The 21765-nt window shown below is 40.4% G+C and overlaps 1 protein-coding gene across 4 annotated transcripts in view; it reads left to right on the top strand.

Moving 5' to 3' along the window:
- Positions 1 to 5551: 5551 nt before the first annotated feature.
- Positions 5552 to 21765, top strand: part of AKT3 (AKT serine/threonine kinase 3) — a 165649-nt gene continuing 149435 nt past the window's right edge. For 2 of the 4 annotated variants that reach the window (XM_068939305.1, XM_009684071.2), the window contains exon 1: positions 18445 to 18598. Coding sequence is in view for 2 of the 4 variants with exons in the window: in XM_068939307.1 (XP_068795408.1) it covers positions 18553 to 18598 (46 nt within the window). In the remaining 2 variants the exon portion in view is untranslated. Of the gene's footprint in view, positions 5965 to 18443; positions 18599 to 21765 lie in introns of those variants that run through there. The other 2 variants (XM_068939307.1, XM_068939303.1) reach the window with 2 other exon arrangements.

Raw genomic sequence — 21765 nt, 5'->3', positions numbered from 1 at the left:
TTTTGTTTGCTTTGTGTACAAAGATATATATCCAGTTAAACCAGCCAAGCTAGTGTAAGGTAACTAAAGTCTTCAAGGCAATCTGTCCTTCAGTTTTGAAGACTATTAATGAATGCACCATTAATATTTTAATACGTTGTTTTATTAACCAGAACATACTCCTCAGATCTGAGAAGGTCCTTGTTATCGCAACCCCAATCTGTCACTGTTTTCTAAACTTTCATGCTAATTCTTCGATTTCATGTCACAGCCTAGTTTCCAGAAAATGTAGGTACTTTTTGACATACAGTGGGTCAAGGTCAGCATTTGGCAATGAGTGTAGTCACTGGCCTAGTTGTAACTAGTGGAATTCTTATATTGTTAACGCTAAAACCATTTCCACCTGCTTCAGCAACCTTTTTCTTAGACTGAAAACATGGAGGGCTGGCTCGATCAGAAACCAAATGATTGACAAGGTAGGGAAGCAGTCCAGCAAATCACACTCTGAAGTCTGCGTGGTATCAAGAGGCAAAGGAAGGTGCTCAAAGTAACAGTCTTGAAGGATAAGGTGCCTTTTACCACTGACAACCTAATTATTTGCCAAAGTTAAAGAGGAAAGTTCTAAATAAAGGCAAAGGTCTGGAGTACATCAGACAATAGATGGCCTCCCTTCCCTACACCAGCAGCAAACTTTCTCCTCATCTGTTTCTTTCTAAGTCTTTGGACAGCTGTGACCCTCTCAGAATCAGCTGGGGAAAACTTACGTAGTCACAAAATCTCTAAAGAGAAGACATTTGTTTTAAATTCTGTCCCCCTCGCCATTAAGTGTTACTCTCCTCAATTTTGCTCATGCTTTACAGCCTTGATCCTTCTGCCTAGCATCAGTCGGCATTTTCTCATTGGCTTCAATTAAATGAGATCAGGCCAGCAGATAGGGCTCTGCGTTAGAAATCACTGTGTGCTGGTAATCACAGAATTTTATGCAGAGACATATTTATCTGTGTTGATGAAATTAAAATAGGATAGGGAGAGGGAGGAGGGAGAAAAAAGCTCAAGCAGAAAGGCTGACATTTTATTTTGCTTAGAGTTGCTTCTTTAGTAGACTGACCTCCCTCAGATAAATCCGTGCACCATGGAAACTATTTTCTCACTGAGGAAAAATTTCCAAGTTCAGCTGACGGCCTATACATCAAGTTAAGTATGTAGCTAAACTGTGTAACTGCGTAATCTTGCTGCCCTCTTCCCATCCTGCACTCCCATTGTTTGTCACACTTACTGTCATATCTTGTTTCAGAGGAGGGTAAGGTCGTTGGGGTAGGGCACGTGCCTTCCTTTGTGTTTGTAAAGCTCTGGCATGTGGGAGTACAGGAAAGATGGGGAAGGGAAACACATTTTTAGATCTTCGGAGGATAAATAATAGAGCAATAATAACACGCTGTAAAATAAATGCTATCAACTGATACTTACACATAGCCTTTTATCTGAAGGCTCTACCGTGTTTAGCATAATTATAGTGCGGCTCAGCAAAATATAGGTGGACAGAATAATAATTCCTTTATTGCTATCTTGCTTTATTGCATATTCACAGAGCGCCTGCACCCTGCAGGTCTAAAATAATAATCATATAAGTCTATATGTTAATACCTTCTGTAAGCATTCCTGCAACTGTGACCCTCTGCAGAAAGCAGAAATTTCTGCATCCAATTTTTACGATATATCTAGGAGCCACCTAGCAATGTGGGTCAGCTCAGTCAGTCACGTGACAGTTAATATTGAAGCACAGGCCCAGTTTCATGGAATTGGTGGAATGTACGGTAAAACATTGCATGCAAAAGCAAAGTCTAGATTGCCTTTTTTTTTAAAAAAAGTCTTTGCATATTTGAAATAACTCAATGATCCTTTAATGTTTTTCACCTGAACTGCAATTTACCACAACTATTGAGGGACATGGGGAAGATACCGAAGAAAGTTTAGTGAATGCAGTGGGAACACGTTTCCCTCAGAAACAGCAGAGGACAAATACTGAGAAGAAATTAACTGGAACTCAAGGAGGGTTAAGATGAAGGAGAAGGAAATCAAATCAATGAAGCTATTTAGAAGCCAATGTGAAATAAAAGGAAAAAAATGCACAGTAAAATCCAATTGAGCATGAGTAAGTTTTGTTTCCTCCTAGCATCCGGTGGATTGCAACAGCCTCCGCCCATGTCTTTTCATAAATGTGTTATCTAAATTCTGTAACTTTACAATGAGTATGCTCTTGTTTTGAGGAATCCAATTGTCCTGAGAGAAAACTAGACTTGGAAAAGTGATGATTAAAGTCCTATCTGTGTGCCTATGGCAAGACAGGGAATCCAGAGACACGGCTCAGCATAAGTTGAACATGCTCACCCCTCACAGGAGCTGAACTTAGATACTAACAGGGAGGTTTCAGCTTTTTAAAAACTATACGTATGACGAAAACTTAAGCCATGAATCTCTCAAGCAACTCCTTAACATCACTATAACTAAACGCAGCAGATATTTTTAAGCATCGCTTTCTGTATAGACAATTATGTTGCTCTGCTGTCAGTCTGTTCCCAATAACTGCATGCTTTTCGAAGAGCAACAAGGAAGAGAGTAATAGGGAGTTTAAAGTCAGATATTGTCATCTGACCTACTGTCCTTTCTTTTTTCTTTGAAAATTTGCTACGTTTTACGTTCAACCTGTTTTTAAAATGCATTCTTACCTGGAACCAAGCTTATTAGCTGGCACGAGGGAAAAGGGCTAAAATTAAAATGAAGGCGATGTAATCCATATGGGCAGAGAGAACCAGTGCTCTACAGACAAAATCTACTCCTCTCCTATTTAGCTGCTTATTTTCAAGATTTATATATCTGTATATCTGTATATCTTTATGTTTTACTAAACATAAACCCGTTAAGAGAAAAAAAAGTACATCCTTTTTCGTTGCCTCAGAATGGGTAGAGTTTACAGAAAGCCAGTTTTTCCTTTCGGTTTCTGTTGAAGTCATGATTATAAGCTATCACATAGAAAGTTCATCAGCCTTATTGGTGGCTCCAGCACAGATGACAATGAACGGGCTCTGTTCCGATTGTTTCATGTTTCTGTATTTGCCACGTGTAACATCAGAGGTTCCCCTTTTCTCCTGTATTTACCTGTAGTCCCGTGGTCCTTGTCACGTGAACTGTAGTACTTTCTTCATTAGCATATGTTTTTAATATGTTCACTAAATTCATGTCACATAGTAATTAATCTGAAAATGATGTCATTTCTGCAGAACCTACAACCTCGTTATGTTCACAGTATGCACATCACAGCCATGTTATTTCCGAGAGATATGTCAGTGTATAGTTACATATGACATAGTCATCAAAAAGGCGGTAGCTCTTAGATTGACTTTTTGAAAAACAGGAGAAATAAAACTAAGATGACTGACTACACAAAAATGCTTTAAGAAACTTGCTATTGTTGAGTTGTATTATTCGATGAACGTATAGCAGAAGTGCAACATAAATTCCTGATCTAGCTCCTATCAAATACCACTACTTCCTGTGGGCCCAGATTTCACACTAAGCATTTGGCATCTGAACAGTTTATTGCCAGTCTATCAGATACTGCCCATGCAGATTTCATGCTGTCTCAGGTTCTCAGTCCTTTGCAGCAATTGCAACAAACAGAAGGCACTTTCCAAGAACCACACCTTTAGTTTTTCAGGAGCAGCACATTAACGACAGTTAAAGGAAACATTAATGTATTTTAATAATAATTGATTCCATGGCTTTATGTAAATATTGATAGTGGGTAAGACACTCACTTTAGTAAAGTGTTTCCAAGAAAGAGGAAGACCAAACTGTAAATTCTGGGAAAGGAAGCAATACTTGGCTATGTATTTTCTTAAATTTTTTTTTAAGGTATGTTAATCAAATACGCAACAAATTTTGGTTTTCTTCAAAATTAAGGGGATAGAGAGCTTAGGCTATAGCCTGCTAGTATGAACAGTAGGGTAAACAACTTCATGGCTCTAAAGATGAAACCCAGTAGATTTATGAATGAGATTACATGATGTGGTTGCCTGCCACAGCTCACAATGGAGCTGTGGCATTGCCCCTGGAGGCAATTTTCCAGTCCTACGCCAACTCGTATGATTATTTAGATCCTCTGAAAAGTCTCACTGCAGTCCTGTAGCAAAGGAGGGAAAAGAAAGACTGATGCTTCAAATTGATGTGGAGGATGGTGGGATGTGGGAGGAAAGGAAACAACTTAAGAAATAAATACACGGTACATCATAAAGGAACAGCATTTTTTGGAAAAATGTGATTTTGATGAATGCTTTCACACTTCATTTTTAGAATAGCTCTACATGGATGAAACGCTGCGAATAGTTGTATTTCAAGCAATCAGAATATCTGCCCCCTCTTCGCAATAACAGGTTCTGACAAAAGTCAGTGTCACCTGCAAGTATAATAGATGCATTTATGCAGGAAATTACTCCGCACGTACTCTGTAAAGCATGGCAGAGCCATGCCAGAAAGCATGCTTGTGCACGTTCCACACACATGTGCGCGCACATACACACTTGGCCATGCAGCGCTGTGTCAAGGGCACCATGCCTACGAGCTGCGCGCTCTCACCAGCGCTGCGGGATCATGCTCTGGTCTGGCCGCGGCAGCAGCTCACGGGCCCTGCGATTCCCAACCCTCACAGACCCAGAGGCAACAGCGGCGGGCACGCGTAACGCCGGGGTCAGCACCACACAATGCTGTCCCTGTTGGCATCAGTGTCATTTTCTCATTGCTTGTGGCAACAGGAAATGTCAAAGAGTCACGAGCTGATGAAGAGTGAGATGAGGTTTCTCTGGATCTTCGTTGACCCATCAGGATAACGCGAACATGGGAAAACCTGCAGGTGACGTACCAGCGCGGGGGTCGGTACCCCCATTACATACTTCAACAGGGGATGAGTTAACAACATCCTGCTTTGCAAGGCGCAGTCCTTTTTCTCGGAAGGACCACGCAGTGTTTGGAGGCAAGATGAGCAAGGGCGCAAGCGTGAGAACAAAGGCGGCACAGCTCAGGAGGCACCCAGGTCGGGCGGGCAGTAAACCGCACCATTTAAAAAGAGCTGGTTTGGGGGGGGTTTGTTTGTTTGTTTGTTTGTTTGTTTTTCAAACGCCCACCGGCGGGGGGGGGCGGCCCGGACGCCAGGCGCCGCACACACATCCGCGCCCGCCGGCAGCGGCGCCGGGCGCGTCGCGGGGGCAGCGGGCGGCGCGGCCCGCGGCTCTGCCCCGAGGAGGGACCCGGCGCGGCCGCCCTCGCCGCCCCCCTCCCCGGCATCCTCCGGCCACCGCCGCCGCGGCCCCTTCCCTGGGGCGGGAGGCGCGGCGCGGCGCGGCGCGGCGCGGAGCGGGGCGGCGCGGCTGGTGCCGGCCGCCTCCCCCTCACCTCAGCCGCCCCCCGCCGTCTGGCTCCCCCCGCGCTGTCTGGCGGCCCCCCCGCCCCCTGCGCGCTTCTCGCGAGAGCTGGGGATGCCGCCGCCGCCGCCGCCGCTGCCGCCGCCGCGGAGGGGGAGACACTCGGGGGGAGCCAGTGACGTCGGGAGTTTTCCTGAAAGTCAATAACGAGCCCGGCGGAGGCGGCGGGAGGAGCCGAGAGCGGGGCCCGGGCGGCTCCGGGGTGAGTGCGCCGGGGGGAGCCGCCGCCGCCGCCGCCCTCCTGACCCCGCGCATTGATGCTGCGGCCGCGCTGCCCGCCCGGGCGCCTCCCTGCGTAGCGGGGCGCGCAGCTCCATGTAGCCGCCGCCGCCGCCAGCGCCCTGGGGCCGGAGCCTCCTGCCGCCCCCGCCGAGACACCGGCCGCCAGGGACCGCCGAGCCCGGCGGGGGGACAGGGGAGGAGGCGGCAGCGGCGCCCTCCCCTTCTCCCCCCGGAGCCGCCGCCGCCCTCCGGCTCCGCAGCAGCGCCCGCGGCGCCGCCGCCTCTGCAGGTAAGGGGCGGGAGGGGCCGGGCGGCCGTTGGGCGGCGGCGCGCGAGCCGGCGGCGGCACCGGGGCGCGGGGAGGGGGAAGGGGGGGGTGGTCCGTGGCCTAGCGCTGCCGCCACCGCCGGCGGGGCGGGCGGGGAAGGGGGGGGTCGCCCTTGGGCGGCGCGGGGCTGAGGTGGGGGTGTGCGGCGGGGGAGGCGGGGGCCCGGCAGGAGCGGTCGGGAGCGGTTATGTAACGGGGCGGGGGGCAGGGCCGGGCCGGGCAGGGCGCGGCGCGCGCCCGGGGGCGCTGCCCGCGCGGGGGGGGGGGGGGGCGGGAGCCGGCGGTTCCCACGCGGCGGCCCCTCCCCGCCTCCCCCCTTCCCCCCCCACCTCCGCCGCCCGCTGTCAGGGCGCGCGCGCGCCCCCGCCCCCCCCCCCCAATCCCCGGGGCCGCGCGCCGGGGCGGCTGCGGCGTAACATGTCGGTGTGAGCGGGAGTAGCGCCGCATCGGCGGGCCAGTTGCGGTCGGGGGTGCGTGTCCGCGCGTGCCCCCGCCTCCGGGTGTCCGCGCGCGCGCGTGCGGGCCGTGGTCTGCCCGTGGCAGCGCGCTGCTCAAACGCTGCTGCCGCCGCTGCTGCTGGCGGCTCCGGCTGTAAGTAAACAAACCGGCCTCCTCCCGCATCAGCCATCATGGAGGTCGCAGCGCGCAGGCAAAAGTTGGTGCAGGCGCGGCTGCTGTTCGCTGCCGTCGCTCGTGGCTTTAAGGCTTTTGCCGCGGGTGGCGTGCGGCGTCGTTTGCCGAGAGGGCCCGACCTCGGAGCGGGCGAGGCGGCGCCTTGGCGGTGTCACTGCAGGGCGGCGTGAAAGGGTTTGGCGCACACCCCGCTGCAGGGGAGGGGAGCCAGAGGCCGCACGTGTGCGGGGTCACGCCGGGAAGGTGCACGCGTGCGCCTGTGCGCTGGCTGTGTACACATCCGTGCCGAAACGCCACGAGTACGGGCTGCAGGTCTGTTCTGCCAGGCCGGTGCAGTACTTCTGAAGAAAACTCACTGGATCCCTCTTTTCCGTGTCGTAGCTCAAAGGCAAACTGTCGTGATGCAGCGAGTGGTAACAAACAGGCTTCTAGGCTGTACAGTTGCTTGATATGAGCTTCAGTTCTTAGTTTACTTTTTGACAGAAATTTAAGAGGTGTGAAGTATCCAGTGCCCTTCCTTTCACATTCTCCTATGATATGTTATTTAAAAGGTGTATGTAAAAAGTACAGTTCTCATTTTCTTAGAACTGAAAGGGATTACACGGTCACATCTCTCCTGATTTCTACTCAACTCTCTTTCATTAATGTAGTTATTAGTTGATGGCTCTTTGGATAAATCCACAAGATTTTTTTTTTTTTTTTATGAAAGTGACTCTAAGACTTCATTCACTTAGCTTCTGTCTGAGATGTCTTATTGTCGAAATTATGATTTATTAAACAACTTCAGAGTCAGCTTTTTTAGTACTGAAGAGACTTACAGCAGTCTCTTTTGCTAATGTTTATTTAGCGTGTACTGAAACTTTGCCAGTAGGCAAACATACTTACCCATATATCACATCTAGAACTGTGTAATTCTCGGGGCAAGAAGCGTGCAAAACAAGCTAAACTTCTGACAAATAACGTCTGAAGCATGATGGATTGTTTTTACAAACTTCTGCATAGGCCAGTTCTGGCTATTCTACACTGTAGCCATGAGTGCTCGTGAAACGAGGAAGAAAGTTTATTTTGACTTTCAGAAGTAGTGTATTGCTTTAGAAGAGTTCATCTGTAGGGCTGTGTTTTTTCTGGCAGGTGCCTTTAAGTTGACCCCAATATCTTTAATTGGATTGGATTGCTAATTATAGTGTATTTGTATATATTTTGGTTGGATAGGACCAATAGGTGAAGTTCAAATAAGAGTCAAAGGAAAACTGTAGAGATAACAATATTTCTCAGTTTCCTGGAAAGCTATGTATGTTATTTGAATAGCTCACTTTTTCTCTAATGTAAGTGCGTAGTATGTATGTGCACATAGGAAACATTAATTAGACTCTTTGATTGTAGACCGTTTATTCTATGATTTAGTCCTACTTACTCTAACTAGGTTTGAGTTAATTCAGTAGTCTTTGTAACTTCTTAAAGAGCTTTGCAGAAAGTAGTATTTCATTGTCTTATTCCCTCCTTTGTCTTGTGTTTTGGAGGAGTGTTATAAGCTGTTAAACAGGGTGCTGCTATTCTTTATGAAGTCTTTGATAATTCTGAAGGGTAACAGTTTTTAGTTTGCCACTGTTGGAATATATGTGATTTAAGCATAAGATTGGATGGCACTCATTTTTACTAGAAAATGTTGACTTTTTGACACTGGAACAAATGCTTGGTGACAGGGAAAACGGTTTTTTAGCTTATCCGCAAGACACTTACTGCAGCTTTGGTACCGTTTGTAACCCAAGCTTCTATGTACAAGTTGCCACCAGAAACCGTACCTTGACTTCCGACTACAGTTTCAAACTGCATGTGCCTGAAGTTTGTGTGCTGACTGACAGAGAGAACCCTCAGAACACTTACAACTTGTCTACCACTGACTGATTGCGTGGTTCTTTCACTTTCTGGGTACAAATTTTCCAAATCTAAAGAGAAGTATCAAATAACTATTCCTACCCCCAGGAAGCTTTATTTGTTTTGAAACTTTGAAATACTTAATTGTTTTGTATGACACCATTATTATAACGGTTCCTGTTAGGATAACGTTTGAAATCTTGGGGCAATTCTTAGTATAAAGAAAATGCATTTTTTTGTAATTGTATTTAGTTATAATTTCGTTTTGTGCTGCCAGCCCCTCAGGGGAGGTGGACTCGGTGACATGACAGTCTAAGAATACTTCTGTTTTGCAATAGAGACCTAGTATCCTGTGTCATCTTCTATGGCTTTTGACATACTACTAGGTTTAATCCACATTGGAGAGTGGAAACACATTGAAGTACACTGAATAAAAACTCGGTTGGGCCATAGATCCATTTTTGATGTGAATAATGCATAAATGAATTGATTTGCTTTAAAAGTTATGTACCATACTGTAATTATGTCTTTTGCAGGTATGTTGGCTGTCCAAAGTTAGTGGTATATACCAAAACCCTCTGTTTGCTTTTCTCCCAACTAGTGAATAAATACTCTTTCAAAGTGAACACTATTCCTTTTTCTTAAAGATTGATAATGATTCAAAAACTGTGGAATAGTAGAATGTGTGCATTCATGAGTTTTATTTAATAATAAAATGTCACTCTAAAAATGTCACATACAAATATTTTTAATATTTGTTTGAAATTTACGAAGTGTTTAGTGCTATGAGTACTATCTCTTAAATCCAAAGGATTGCCAATTTAACTGTCCTTTTAAGTTATTCCAGAATAATTTTGTGTTACTGCTGATTTCTCGTCCTGTTAGGAAACGTGTAATATAAGCATTATGGGGGGTTTCTTACCTTTCTGGTAAAGAATGTACTTCAGGGAGTTTTGCATTGCTCATAAAGAAAGGTGTGTTTCAAGTAAGAATTTCTCTTGTCAACTAAACTGTCTCCTTTCAGTTATACAGAAGAGACTTTCCCAGTATCACAGATTCTCTTTGATAAATATTTTGCATCAGTTGCTCTTTTTTAGAACACATTGACGTCATATATGCAAGGTTATCTTCTAAAGAAAAGTTACATGGTAAATGAAAAAGCTGATTTAAAGCGTTAAAAAAATCTATTAAAGCCCTCTGGCACACAAAAACCAAAAAAACTTACTGGAAAATAATACAGCACTGAGTGTGCAAGTTAGCTTTTTAATGTTTTGCCTAGTGTAAAAAAATCTTCTTTAAAGTTTTGGTTTATATTTTCTTATGGGCTGTTTTTAAGAAGAAAATTCAAGGCCACCTATATGAGAAGAAAAAAAAATATAAGTGCAACTTAATTTAGACCAATCACTAGTATTTAAAAAGACTGCAGAAAACACAAGAGTTTGTAGCATGCTATTTAGCATTTTATCCTTGTTTCATGGCTCTAGGTCAACATTAAGTCATTCAAGTAATATTGATGCATGTAATGGGTTAGAAAGAGACTGTGGGTGTCATTATTACTTACAGGTGGTGTTCAAGTTAAGGAAGCTGTGGCAAAATCAATGTTTACTAAAAATGGGATTGAGTATAATTAAACGTTACGGGCAAGGAGAGTATGCTATTTTTTGTCACGTGTGTACGAAGATGAAGATGTTTACTTTTGGTCACTTTAAACGTTTCTTAGATTTTTATATTATTTATATCAACATTTATTATGTTTAGATTAAATGACTTAGTATGACTTGAGTCTGTCTCTAGCTCTGTGTGAGTGCCTGTCAGTTATAATGATCAAAAATAATATTAGGAATACGTTGTTGCCCTGTGGTATGTTTCATTTTTTTTTGGTCATAATATCCTGATTAAAGAACAGAAGTAAATTTCAAATTCCCTTAAGAAAGCAACTGGGACCTCACTGTTTCATATGCAGATCTGAATGACTTGACAGCATTGTATCTTAGACTTTAATGCACTGATTATATGGTGAAGTTATTTGTGTGCATTCCTGTAGTAGGAGCAGAAATGAAGAGCTTGATTCAACTTTGCTGAGATCAATGACGGTCTTACCACTGGCTTTTTGTAGATGTAGAATGGCAATCTCTTAGCAGTTGAAAATTTCTCTTAGAGTTGATTTAACACTGTAGAATTAATACAGTACTCCTCAAATTGAATCTAAGCAATTTTCAGAACGTTTTTGCTAACAAGCATATTTTTTTCTAAGCATATAGTGTGCTTTTTGAGATATGTGTTGAGTGATGCTTTCTTTATGTACTTTTGTTATAATTATTATACCTTTTCTAAATGTATTAATATATTTTTGAGGAAGAAAGTAGGAGTTGCATGAGTCAATTTCATGTAATTTCATATAAATTGATGTTGAACTTTTGCCAAAGAACATCATCTGGTAAGCTCTGCATCTAGCCCTAAATTTGTTTGAACAATAATATTAAACAGTAATGAAGAATATACAGTCTTCATTTGAGGTTGCAGAGAATTCCTTGTGTGCTTAGGAGATACACATCTTAAGCATAATGCTTTTTGAAGGTGAACAAGAAGATCCAAAGGATTCGGAGGAGAAGTTGGAGTATGATTAAGTTCTAGTCATATTGAAGTGTCAGAATTTGACAGTTAATAAGTTTAGCAATATTTAGTTGCTTTGAAGGAAAGGATCATAAAATGCATTCTTATTTTTGCAAGTGGATTCAGAATTTAATTTGTACAATATCCAAATAATGAATAAATCCTACTTTGTGACTTTAAAATAAAGTTTCTGGGTTGACATGTCATTGAACTTTCTCTGTCTGGTATATTAACATTTTCAGAATACCACTTTATCTTAGGACTTTCCTTTTTTTTGTTACTCAGGGCACTTCATGTATTTCTTTCTGGCTTTTATTATCTTAAAGTTCCATGGCTTCAACAGTGTGCTTGGTGCTTTGCACACAATATGATGTTGTGCTCAGGAAAAGTTACTATCATGGAAGTAGTTAAACCTGTGAGCTTAATGAAACGTTGTTTCTCATTTCTAGAAGATATTTCTTAAAAATATCTGTTATCTCAGAATGAATAGGAATTTCTGATTCTTTGCACTTTTGAAAATCAAACAACCTATGTAGTGGTATTATAGACACAGAAACCTAATTTTAGTTTATTTTCAAAGTATGGAACTTGAGTATAGTTTTGCTTGGTTGTTAGAGTCATTAAGCCTTTTTTAAGGCACAGGAACTTTGTCTTAAAAAGGCAGGTGTTAGTATTCCTACGTTAATCCTCAATGAACTAAATTTATTACATGTATTTTAAAGTGTTGACTAAAACGTGACTATCACAGTCGTGATACTCAGCTCAGATAATCCTTAATTTGTCTACCTTTGAGTCTAAATACTCTACAAGGTTCATTGTCGCAGGACCTTTTTGTTTGATACATAACTTTATATTTCCTTCCCCCCACCCTTTCTACTTCAGCAGTGTTCTTCTGTTAAATTTCAGGCTTGCAGGTCTGATAAGTTTTATCACTGCTTCTGTTGTTGTTTTCTGTGATTAGGAGAAAAAAGGATTTAAAGTATTGTCGTCAATAAAAAAATACAAAACAATGGATTGTTAATGTCTCACATGGGATTCTAAAGAATCAATTTAGTTACTTGTAGAAACTTCCTTTTTACCTTGGTAAACAAAAACAAAGGTGGTTTTGTTCACCTTTTTTATATTATGTCCCTTAACATAACTTATTTTGTTTTTATAATAGGAAAAGAAATACGGAATTGTATTTTCCTTACTGATAAAATTACTCAGTTGCAAAATCTACATAAAACACATGACTTGTGTATTAATATTTAAGTGTGCCTATATTTTCTTTCCTACGGCTTATGTAAGCATGTATTAGTTTTGTGCAGTTTTTTGACAGTACTGAAAATACTGAAAGTGAAAATGGAGCCTCAAAAATATTAAGGCAAAAAACATACACGTAAGTGAGCTTTAAAAAGATCTATTTATCTTTTCTAATGTGTGTTGTTTTTCCGTACCGCACAGTGTAGGCATTGCCATTTTTCTGTTATTCTCCTCGTAATTCCAATTCCAAGTCAAGGATTAATGGAATCTGTTAGAAGTAGATTTTTGACAGCAATATTCTTAAAGACACTTAAACTTTTAGTTCAAATAATATTAAAAAAATTTTTCAACACCTTTCTCAGATAAATCTTGGAATTTTGCATATTTGTTTCAAAATTTGTTAACATTTCTACTTGAAAAGAATTTAGAGATATGTTCAAGTGTCTTAATTGAGTGTACTTGAGGATTACCATTTTATAACTTCATAATGTATTATCCTTTATTATCATGCTTTTTATTTCTTTATTTTGTAAAACCATTTAATTTTTTTAAATGGCTCTAGTAAGATAAACAAATACTATCTGCCTCCAGGTTTCTTTTTCTCGGTCTAAGAAGCAATAATATTTGTGCCAATCAACCCTCCTGAGACTATAAAAAGGGATATAATCCATTCTACTGTGTTTGAAGTATAACCAAAATTCCAGAACATGTAGTTTGTAAAAGACTGACTACTCTGTACTTAGATAATGCACTGCGCTGGGTGTGATTCTTTCGTTAGTAATATAGGCTAATTTAATTTAGTAGATTTTGTGACATTCTGTGTTCTGCAACACAGTCTCTTTTTTTGTGTCTGATTTTTGATGATGTGCAATATATCCTCTGATTGTTTGACCAGACTTCTAGATAACAGCTTTGGTAGGGGAAGAGGATATGCGTGTGTTTTCCATACAAGCAAAACTTGGACCTCTGCTTGAAATCCAAAAGACAACTCTAGTTTTTGTTTAGAGCTTTATCTTTTTAATTTTTCACTCTGTGATTACTAACAACTGGAGAAAGTTGCAACCTCAGTTTGGTTGTGTTGAAGTATTCAACCTCAGATTTGAAAAAAAACTCCTAAGAGCTTGGTCTGCTATAAAAAACAAAAGCAAAGAAGGAAACGTGAAGATGATGACGGCCACTAGAGGATGACTGAGAGCTGCTTATTTTGTCAGGGTGTGTTTTGTGTGTGCAAGCACATAATTTTCAGTTATTTTTCTGAGAAACAAGGAAATTAAGATGATGAGATTTCACTCTGGTTATCTTAAAGATGAAAGAAACTCTATGAGTCAGGCAAAGTGAATCAGAAAGATTCATTTTCTGGGGTTTTTGTGCCCCTTCTCCCAACCATTTTATTAAAAAAATGGGTTATTTGTAAAAGGGGAAAGTGGTAATTTGCTTACATATTACGGTAATAAGGCTGGATGAATCAGAAGTCGTGAATGCTACAAGATATTAGAGGGGTAGCTGTTGGAGGAGGTGAAAGTGGTGCAGTTGGAAGTGCCTTTCCCCTGGGTATAGTATGTGAGAGTATGTATTTTTTTTCTCAGCTCCAAAATTGTTGAAAGAAGGAGCTTGTGTTTGCAAAAGTTCTTACAACAGAAACCTGAATCATACAATTTACAACAAATTCATGGGCACTATCTTCTTTCTTCAGCTCTCTCTTGTCACTGGGGAAATGGGAAGATGCCCAGATTCCAGGGGAATGCTGTCTATTCTGGTGAATCTTGATGATGATTCACTTGGATGTGGTTGTGCAGTGTAGACCTGAAACACTGTTTTTAGCCCTTCTGGCTGGAAGGGAATATTTTCCTTTTCTCTATCCACTCAGGCTCTGGAAGCACCTAACTGCTATGATGGGCATGATAGCTGCCTTTAACTTAAGAATGTAAGTTGAGGAAAAAATGTCTTCTTACTGAATGGTCCATTTGGTGATTGCTCTTATAGTTACCATGTAATAGCATCATGAAATGAGCTGGTTCTTGTCTGTGTTACCCTTAGGCTCAGAGTTCTGGATGAAAGGTGAGAAGCGGTTGGTTAGTTTTCACCACAGCTTGGGAAAACGGTGAGCCTCAGCAGAAGCACCTAGAACTCTGTCGCATGTAATAGTTGATACCTGATCCTTGTTCAGAAAGGGGTCTTTACAACTGTGACAGTTAGAAAGTTAGAAGTGCAATGTTAGCTCTTCAGACGTGTGCTGAGTTGTTCCATGTAACTCTACAGAAGAAGCTTAATAGCTTTCCAAAACAGAAAGGAAAACATCTTATCATTTTTCACAGATCTAAAAAATTCAGACTTTAGGTCATTTGTTGTGTTGGAGTAAATTGTCATGTGCGCATGACAAAACAGACAGTCTACAGACAGTAGATTCTTGTATGTAGTTATGCGTATGTGTGAGCATTCGACATAGTCTGTAACAAATATTCACAATACACTATTGAAAAATACCTTCTAAAAGTTCTGTTTGATGAAGTGGAAAAGAAACAATCCAACCTGTTCTTCAGTTGCTGGAACATATATAAAATTTCTCTCTAGGAAGATGGAATGCAAAATATCTTCAACCTTAGTTCTTATACATTTTCCTCCATTTCTGTAGGTTCATCCTATAGCCACAAGGGAGAGTAAAAATTACTCTATATCAGCAATTTAAACTTGAAGTGCGTTGGAAGAGTGGAGTTGATGGCTAACAAGTGCAGTATTTAAGTCCAATGCAAGCTACAGAATGAACATTTCTGTAGCTTTTCTGGAAATAGTTGAACTGCAGATGAAATATTATATACATATCAGAGGTGTCATTCCACGTATTTCAAGGAACTCCTTTAGGTCTATAAAAATCCTTTATTACATCTTCAGGGGAGAAGGTTTCTGTATGGGTATTTGTCATTAAGGTCAGTTTTTGCTATGGTAATAAGTAATTCTTGAAAGTTTATTCTTTTAGTACTGTGCTGGATGACTTTCAGGGTGAAGGACTATGGCTTTTAGAAAGGAAATTAATAAAGCATAATACTGCAGATGCTTACAAATGGCTTCTTGAAAGTGCAGTGTGAAGGTGTAACCTTTGTTTTCATCAGTTCTATTTTAGTGCTTCAGTTTGTCTCCTCCAGCTTCCTGGATAATTCAGATTGGCTTTTAATTACCCATTCAGGGAGCCATGGCTATAACTATTACATTTGGATACAACTGTTGATAATTCTACCTATGTTTTTCCTGATAATATTGTGAAACTAAGCTAGAGATAATTCAGTTAGTTTTGTCACCATATTTATTTGATTAGTGTATTTTGAGAGGTTTGTTTGAAGTTCGGTAAAGGAGTACATGGGATGGGTAGGAGGCGATCCTATAGACGTGCATTTTAGAATATTGGGACAGTGGCTGACATAAAAATCAGTCAAATTTTGATTGAATGATATTAACATAATCAGTGGATAAATAGGAGTCTTTAAGCATAAATTCGTTCATTAAAATTAGGTGGCTACACAAAGCACCGACTTAATAATCAGTATGTGGCCAAACTAGATTATTGCTACTTATTACAGAAGTTGATTTCTTATAGTTAGGCTCTACAGAAAAAAAAATATATATATGTATATAAATAATTTCATGCACTTTTCATAAGCACACACCAAAGTCAGGAAGTACAATAAATTTGCCAAAAGGATGAAACAAATTGCAGCATATGCCGGCCCAAGGTAAGTACTGTGCGTTACATTGCTTATTTTGTTTTATAGTTGTCGCATGTGATTACCTCTTAAAGAATGGAGTGAAAGTCTTGTAGGAAAATCAAATTTAAGTCAGATATTTGAAGACTAATACGCTTACACGTATGTCACAGTACAGCTTATATATATATATATATATATATATATATATATATATATATATATATCTCACAATTGTTTTACTTTTGCCTCTGGTTTTGTAATGATTTGTGTGTTTGTAATCAGAGCTAGTACAGTGCAGCAGTGATCCAGGATGGCAAAACTGGAACCTGCTTTTAGTCATCTGTTGGGATCTTTTTCCACACGCAGCTGTTAGATTTGCTTATCACTAGTCTGAAGTGCACAAATAAAAGTTCTGAAAAAATATGATCCAGAAAATAACTCACAAAGCAGTGAGATTAAGGATGTGGAAATGCGTGTTCTGTTCATTTTCATCATACTGGCTGTTACGTAACACAAAGTCTAAGGGTCCTTTAGACGTGACAGAGTATCATGCCAGTCCAAAAGGCTGTGCCTTGCCTGTATACGTCTTACTGTCGTACCTGTCAGTGCTGTGGAGATATCTCAGAGGCACTGTCTTAAATAATATTTAGACCTTGCAGTATGAATGAGTTCAACATTATGGGTTTTAATTTTGTGTAGCTGAAATAATAAACGGTTTTGAACAACATAAGTTCAGTGAAAGCAAAACTGTAGAATGGACACACTTCAGTTTTTCTGTATAATCAGGCTATGTAGAATATTTTGTTGCATACCACCTGAAGAAAATTTTCATATCATTTTTATTTTGCACAGCCTCCATACAGAAGTAGCCACCCATCTAGCTGCAGGGTGGTGCAAATACACGTTTCAAATTATTAAATAAGAAGTAATGGTTCAATGGCTCATTTGGTTCAATTGGTTCAAATGGTTCAATTTTTAGTCTGTAGCTGGTTGGCTTAAAACAGCTGATTTCTCATTCCTTCCTCCATTCATTCATTGCATAAATTGCTTCTAGCACAATAGTATTTATCTGAGTGTTGCATATTATCACATTTATATTTGTTAATGAATATACTAAATGGTTATGTATTTGCTGCGTTTGATGGAACTAAACTGGTCTGTGTGTTCCAGCTCCATGTGCGGGCTGCGTACACGCATGTTCATGTGCACGTAGCTGTAGAAGGGTGTTCCTCCTCAGAGGAACAGAGCCATCAGAAAAATCCTTTTTCTCAGTTCGCCCATCCTTTTCCAGATCTGAATTATTTGAATGTTTCTTCTCTTTGTTCTGAAGGATGGAGGGGAAAGGCAGTCTACTGGCAAAAAGAAGCCTTTCCTGCCCTCTGGCTATGCTTCCTACTTGATTACAGCACCATTATCTCTTCTTCCCAGCTGTTATGTAGTCTGGGAGTGAGGTGGTTAGAAGACAGTGTTGTGGCTTCTGAAAGTGGCATGTCCGGTTCTAGGACTAACCTCCCTTCTGTCCCCAGCAAACTGAACTTTGTAGGGAAAAGAGCGCTTTGCTGCCTGGCTTAAAGCCTTGAGAGAATATGCGCTTCTTTCCAGAAACTAAACACTGGCTTTTTTGGTTAATCTAAACTCTCCTAAGAAACTGTTTTTCTGCTAAGGTACTTGTAGATTTTCTGTTCTTTTAACTTGAGTAAGTTAAGGGTTTATATTTCGTATGATGAAGCTACAGTGGAAATAAGAAGAATATTTTGTTTCCATAGCCTTTACTATTTTCTTTTAAATTCAAGCTTTTTTTTTTTTTTTTTTTTTTTTTTTAAATGGTGTGGCTGGTAAATTGGTTAATACAAATTCTATGGTTATGAAGATAACCATATCCATAATACTTAAGGCTTTGATTTTAAGTTCCTTAAATAACTTTTCCTTCCATTTTCTTGCACTCTTGATGCGATCAATGAAGTCTTTAAAGATAGAACCATTTACCCATTACATAGATTCTGACAAACGTGGAGATGGTTAAAGGTATCCTAAGTTCCAAGTTAGACCTGTCAGCCAGTATTGGCATCCTTTCATTTAAAGGCATCCTAAGCATTAATGCAAGAGAATTCTACTGTGTACAGTTTGTGTAAGTGCCAGATGTCTTATTTAACAGATTGTTCTTCTATTAAGTCGTAGGGTGTTCATGGAAAACACGCTGTAAGACTAGAGACATGATTCCGTTGTGTGGTTAATTACAAAAAAAAAAAAAAAAAAGATGGGGGCAGAGTTTTAATATGAGCTCAGTCAGTGAAGACATCAACAAAGGAGTTGTTGTTGGCTGTCAAATGAGAAAAATAGAAAGACTTACATTCTTTCTCTAATGTTTCCTTCCAGGCTGACTCGCCAGTAGAAACTGGGAAGAGCTGCGGAAGGGAAGCCAATCAGACAAGCTGATAACTCAAAGAAGTACTCTTTTGAGGAAGGGGTTCAGAGTGGAGCCATCATGAGCGATGTTACCATTGTGAAGGAAGGCTGGGTTCAGAAGAGGGGTAAGTTCTAGATGTTAATGGAGGGTTCCTCTGATGTATAGCACTCTGTGCACCGTAGCGTTATATAGTCACACATACAAGCGTTTTTAGTGTACTTTCTCATCCACAGCAAATTAATCTGATGTTGTTAATACTTAACCTGCAGCACTCCCCTTGTTTATAGGGGTGACCGACAGAAAATAGGAAGCTGGACTTGGTAATTCCCAGTTAACCTTGCTGCTGCAGCTGCTGTCACCCATGTATCAGACTGAGTAGGCTGTGGTGGCAGCTGTAAGAAGCAGTAACAAAGATGCTGAGAAAAAGGTTGCCTGGAAGTTGTTGTAGATGCAGTACATTATGTGAAACTTCCTAGATGCCAAAATCATTCACTGTGGCCAAGCTTATATTACATATGCAAGCAGTCCCCATAAAGTCAACATACTACTTGGATAAGGCTCATCGTGTACCTCATTACTTTGCAGACCTGGAAGCCATAAGAGTAAAAAGTATGTTCCTAATTATAGCCTAGTCTAAAGCACAGTTCTCTGTTACATCTAAATTCCTGTAAATTCCTTAAATGCCATTTTATATCTGTCACCATGTGATTTGTAAATTTGGGAAAGTTGCTGTATGTTAGGCTTTGATGAATGGGAAACCTCTAGAAGTGTCTGGCATTTGTATTGTTTAATGAACTTCGGATGAAGTCTTCCATGCTTCGTGCTGTTCTGCTTTGGGTTGTGATTATGTACATGTTTATTTCCAGAAGAACATCATCTCTTCTTGCAGAGAAGAGGTGATCTGGATTAAAGGGTGATTTATGCCATGAGCTTCTGTGATTCTAGCCCAGAAAGTTTTAGTCTGGAATATTGTGAACGAAATTACCCTTTAGTTTACTGAGAAATACTTATTTCAATAGCAGTATGCAAAGGCAAAGACCCTTATTAGCTTTGTTATTGTAGCCTGACATTAAACGTCAAAGAAGCCAGGAGAATTAGCAAAAAAGTTTATTATTCTGTAATTATTCCTCCATAAATTGTATTTCAGGATGAGTTATGCATAATGTAGATGAAAATATGCTAAACTACTTGAAACTTAAGGCCTGCTTCCTGTTTTGGAATTTGTGTATATAACAAGTCAAATTTTGCTAGACATGAACTATTTAAAATTTTAAATTATTTTTCCTTTCCATCTTATTATCTGGTCAGTTTGGATATCTGATTTCCTCTTTTGATTATTTCACATAATTTCTTTCAAATGCATTAGAAAATGATTAGGATGATCAAAACAGTTCTCGCTTACATAGCAGCAATTCATTCTCACCTAAACCCTGGTATCAACTCTGTGGGCACTTGATATGCATGTATTAATCACTGGAGTCCAGGAAAGGTCTGTAGTTTTGTGCAGTGAAACAAAATGTCTTACTGAATGTTTGAAAGTCTGAAATGTAAAATAAAGGGTTTCCTTGTCATGTTATTTTACTCTCTGTTAATTTAAAAAAAAAAAGCCTACTAAGTTGACATTTTGATGTCAGTTATGTTAGTAATTATTTGCTAAGTAAAGACATTTCATGACATGCGTTTTTCCTAATTTTAATTAACTTTGAGCAAATGCTGTTCTGCTTTTTTTTTTTTCCTCCTTCTCGCACTATGTAACTGTAGATGTTTAAGTGGGGTTTTTTTTAAATTAGATCTAGTCTTTTGCTTAGAATTTTCTGTATCTGGCTTATTCTGCTTATTGGTGTATTAAAGCGTTCATTTTGTTTATTTGTTTCTGAAAACAAAGCAGTAATGTTTTCCGATATCAAAAATTTGTAATCATTGAATTCAACAGTTACACATTTCATTTAATTACTGTTTTTACCTCAACCATGCTTTGGAGCAAAAGAGTTAAGAGCAGTTAAGTGTGTGTGTGTATAAAAAGAAGTGTTTATTTATTATTTTATTTGTGCACACAGACACATACACACACATATTATTGTTGCCAGGAAAAGTATCTAAATGTAATCTAAATCCTGAAAGTTGAAATTTGTATGTGTTCAGTAGATTCTTCTGATGTTGGCTGCTAAATATTCTCTCTGTACCAAGAAGCCTCATGAGACTGGGTAAACTGTAATGCTAATATAGTTCTAAAGTGGATTCTCTGATCATCCCCACTTGACACTCATTGGTTCAGTTCATGGAGCAGTTTTAGTATGTATACACTAGGTTCCTTTTGGAGGAGAGTGAACTGGTAGCTCTTCTCCAGGTGTACACCAAATTGGATTCCAGCCCCCATCTGAAACATAAAGGTACAAACCAATGATTGGCCCTCTGGACGGCCTTGAACCACATGCATGATGTAACATTCAGTCTGAGAGACCAGACTGAAATTAGTCTGAAATTAAATTCCTAAACTATGTGTAGTGTAAAAGTAGACGCCTCAGCACCAGCTTCTTCAGCTAACTATCTGCTTCTGTTTCGTGAAATTACTTGGCCACGTGGGCATAGCCTAGGACCTTTTAAAATTGTTCCTTTCAGCGGTCAGGGAGGTTTGTGATATAAGGAACAGAGAACAGATATATTCTCTCTCTGTAGTTTAGTGCCCACTCAAGGAGTATGAGTGAGATTTGAAAATACTAGGATGAAGATCTGTGTTGAAGAACTTAGCTAAAAATGTAAGAGATTTTAAAGGGGAGTTAAATGAATGGAATATCGAGATGAGAGGGGAGGACTAAAAGCTGAGCTGGTGTCCTCTGTCTAAGTTGAGACTCAAATGGAGGGAGGGACTCTTAGAGCAGAGTATTGGATTCCTAATCACCGTGAAATGCCCTGAGAAAACAGTTGCTTTATTACCTTCTAGTACTGTGTCCATGTCAATAGGAGCTGGAGGCGATATGTCTATAAGTTTTTAATCCTGCTGTTGAGCACTGGAAGAGTTAATGTGATTCCATATGACTGGTTTCAATCTTCTGCTTTTCTGTGCATGCTTAATTGACTAACCTTAAGAAATTCCATAGATGTATCTGCATTACTGTTACACTTCTGAAAACATCCAGCACTCAAAGTTAAGCACTGGAGTTAAGCTTACTTAATTAAGGATGATCGTACCATGAAGATTTGAGTAGTCTTTATGAGAGGTTGCTTCAATTTGACAAGAGTAGGTGATATCCAGGAAAAGTAAGTTGTATTTGAATGGTCCGACTGGTAGAG

The sequence above is a fragment of the Struthio camelus genome, chromosome 3, assembly GCF_040807025.1.
Source record: "Struthio camelus isolate bStrCam1 chromosome 3, bStrCam1.hap1, whole genome shotgun sequence".
Taxonomy (NCBI): domain Eukaryota; kingdom Metazoa; phylum Chordata; class Aves; order Struthioniformes; family Struthionidae; genus Struthio; species Struthio camelus.
The sequence above is the reverse complement of the archived record's forward strand: the minus strand, read 5'-3'. Positions and strand labels throughout refer to the sequence as shown.